This window comes from Chaetura pelagica, unplaced genomic scaffold (genome assembly GCF_000747805.2).
Source record: "Chaetura pelagica isolate M959 unplaced genomic scaffold, ChaPel_1.0 scaffold211, whole genome shotgun sequence".
NCBI lineage: Eukaryota > Metazoa > Chordata > Aves > Apodiformes > Apodidae > Chaetura > Chaetura pelagica.
The window spans coordinates 124,138-126,385 of record NW_009952157.1 but is presented as its reverse complement, the minus strand read 5'-3'; the positions used below and the strand labels follow the sequence as shown (position 1 = coordinate 126,385).

Sequence of the window (2,248 nt, the reverse complement as noted above, 5' to 3'; positions counted from 1 at the left end):
CTGCCCGGCGGGGAGGTGCGGGGCCGCGGGGAGGCCCTGGGTCAGAGCTGGTCCTCCCTGTCTCCTCGTGAGGCCCCCCTGGAGTGCCCTGCCCAGGTCTGGGGCCCCCAGCACAGGAGGGACGCGGAGATCCTGAAGAGCCCAGACAGGGACTGTGAAGGTGGGCAGAGGGTGCAGCTCCCTGGGTGTGCAGGCACCTGAGCTGGAAGACAAGGATGGGGAGCAACCCCCTCAATAATCCAGGAGGAAGCAGTTAATGATCTGCTTCTGCGCCTGGAGTCGCAAAGTCTGTGGAGCCTGAGGGGATCCACCCTAGAGTGCTGAGGGAGCTGGCAGGGGAGCTCACCAAGCCTCTCTCCATCATTTATAAATAATTCTGGCCGGCAGGGGAGGTCCCAGGTAACTGGAGGGTAGGTAATGTGACACCCATCTACAGGAAGAGTTGGAAGGAGGATCCAGGGAACCACAGGCCTGTCAGCCTGACCTCAGTGCCAGGAAAGATCATGGAGAGGCTCATCTTGAGTGAGCTCACATGGCAAGTGCAGGGCAGGCAGGGGATCAGGCTTATGAAAGGGAGGTCTTGCTTGACCAACCTGATCCCTTTCTATGACCTTGTGACTGAGGGGAAGGCTGTGGTCGGTGTCTACCTGGACTTTGGTAAGGCCTTTGACACCGTCTCCCACAGCATCTCCTGGAGAAGCTGGTGAATCCTGGCATAGATAAAGTGGGTAAAAAGCTGGATGTCTGGGCCCAAGGAGTTACGGTAGACAGGATCAAATCCAGTTGGTGCCAGTCACCAGGGGTGTCCCTCAGGGCTGTTTTGGGGCCAGTCTCATTCAACATCTTTATCAGTGATCTGGATGAGAGGATTGAGTGCACCCTCAGTAAGTCTGCAGACAACACCAAGCTGGGTGGGTTTGTTGATTGGCGAGAGGGTAGGAAGGCTCTACAGAGGGACCTGGACAGGCTGGATCGATGGGCCAAGGCCAGTTGTATGAAGTTCAGTAGGGCCAAGTGCCAGGTCCTGCATTTTGGTCACAACAACCCCCAGCAGGGCTGCAGGCCTGGGGAAGAGTGGCTGGAGGGCTGCCCAGCAGAGAGGGACCTGGGGGTGCTGGTGGGCAGCTGGATGAACATGAGCCAGCAGTGTAAGAAGGCCAACAGCATCCTGGCCTGCATCAGGAATGGCCAGCAGGAGTAAGGAGGTGATTGTGCCCCTGTACTCAGCACTGGTGAGGCTGCAACTCGAGTCCTGTGTTAAGTTCTGGGCCCCTCACTGTAGGAAGGGCATTGAGGTGCTGGAGCAGGTCCAGAGGAGAGTGACCAAGTGGTGAAGGGTCTAGAGATCAAGTCATACGAGGAGAGACTGAGGGAACTCTGGGTGTTGAGTTTGAAGAAGAGGAGGCTGAGAGGAGACCTCATTGCCCTCTACAACTACCTGGAAGGAGGTTGTAGAGAGGTGGGGGTTGGCCTCTTCTCCCAAGTAAGTAATGACAGTACTAGAGGAAATGGTCTGAAGTTGTGGCAAGGGAGGTTTAGGTTGGAAATTAGGAAGAATTTCTATACTGAAAGAGTGATCAGGCACTGGAACAGCCTGCCCAGGCAGGTGGTAGGTCAACATCCTTGGGTGTATTCAAGAAATGTGTAAATGAGGAACTTTGGGGCTTGCTCTAGTGGCCGAGATTGTAGGTTGTGTGTTACAGGGTTTTTTGGGGTGTGGTTTTGTGTGTTTGTTTTTGTTGTTTGTTTGTTTATTTTATGGTTGGACTCAGGGATCTAAGAGGTCCTTTACAACCATTACTATTCTATGATTCCTATGAGAGAGGCTGTTCAGCCTGGAGAAGAGAAGGCTGTGGGGAGACATTACAGTGGGCTTCCAGCACCTGAAGAGGCACATTTTGCTCTTTTTCCCTCACCCCAACTGATGACCAGCAAGATGGGTTCCATCCAGCCTGCAGCATTTTCCTCAGGAGGTTGGATGTAGCTGTCAGGAAGTGGGTAGAGCCTGAAGATCCTATGAGAGAGGCTGTTCAGCCTGGAGAAGAGAAGGCTGTGGGGAGACATTACAGTGGGCTTCCAGCACCTGAAGAGGCACATTTTGCTCTTTTTCCCTCACCCCAACTGATGACCAGCAAGATGGGTTCCATCCAGCCTGCAGCATTTTCCTCAGGAGGTTGGATGTAGCTGTCAGGAAGTGGGTAGAGCCTGAAGAACACAGTCTGGCAATTCATTTGCCCTCTGCAGGAAA

The 2,248-nt window shown here is 54.0% G+C and overlaps 1 protein-coding gene across 1 annotated transcript in view; it reads left to right on the top strand.

Moving 5' to 3' along the window:
* Positions 1 to 975: 975 nt before the first annotated feature.
* The window catches only part of LOC104397231 (chromosome unknown open reading frame, human C12orf5), a 12,313-nt gene continuing 11,040 nt past the window's right edge, over positions 976 to 2,248 (top strand). The window contains exon 1 of the mRNA XM_010007179.1: positions 976 to 1,004. Coding sequence (XP_010005481.1) covers positions 976 to 1,004 — 29 coding nt within the window. The remainder of the gene's footprint in view (positions 1,005 to 2,248) is intronic.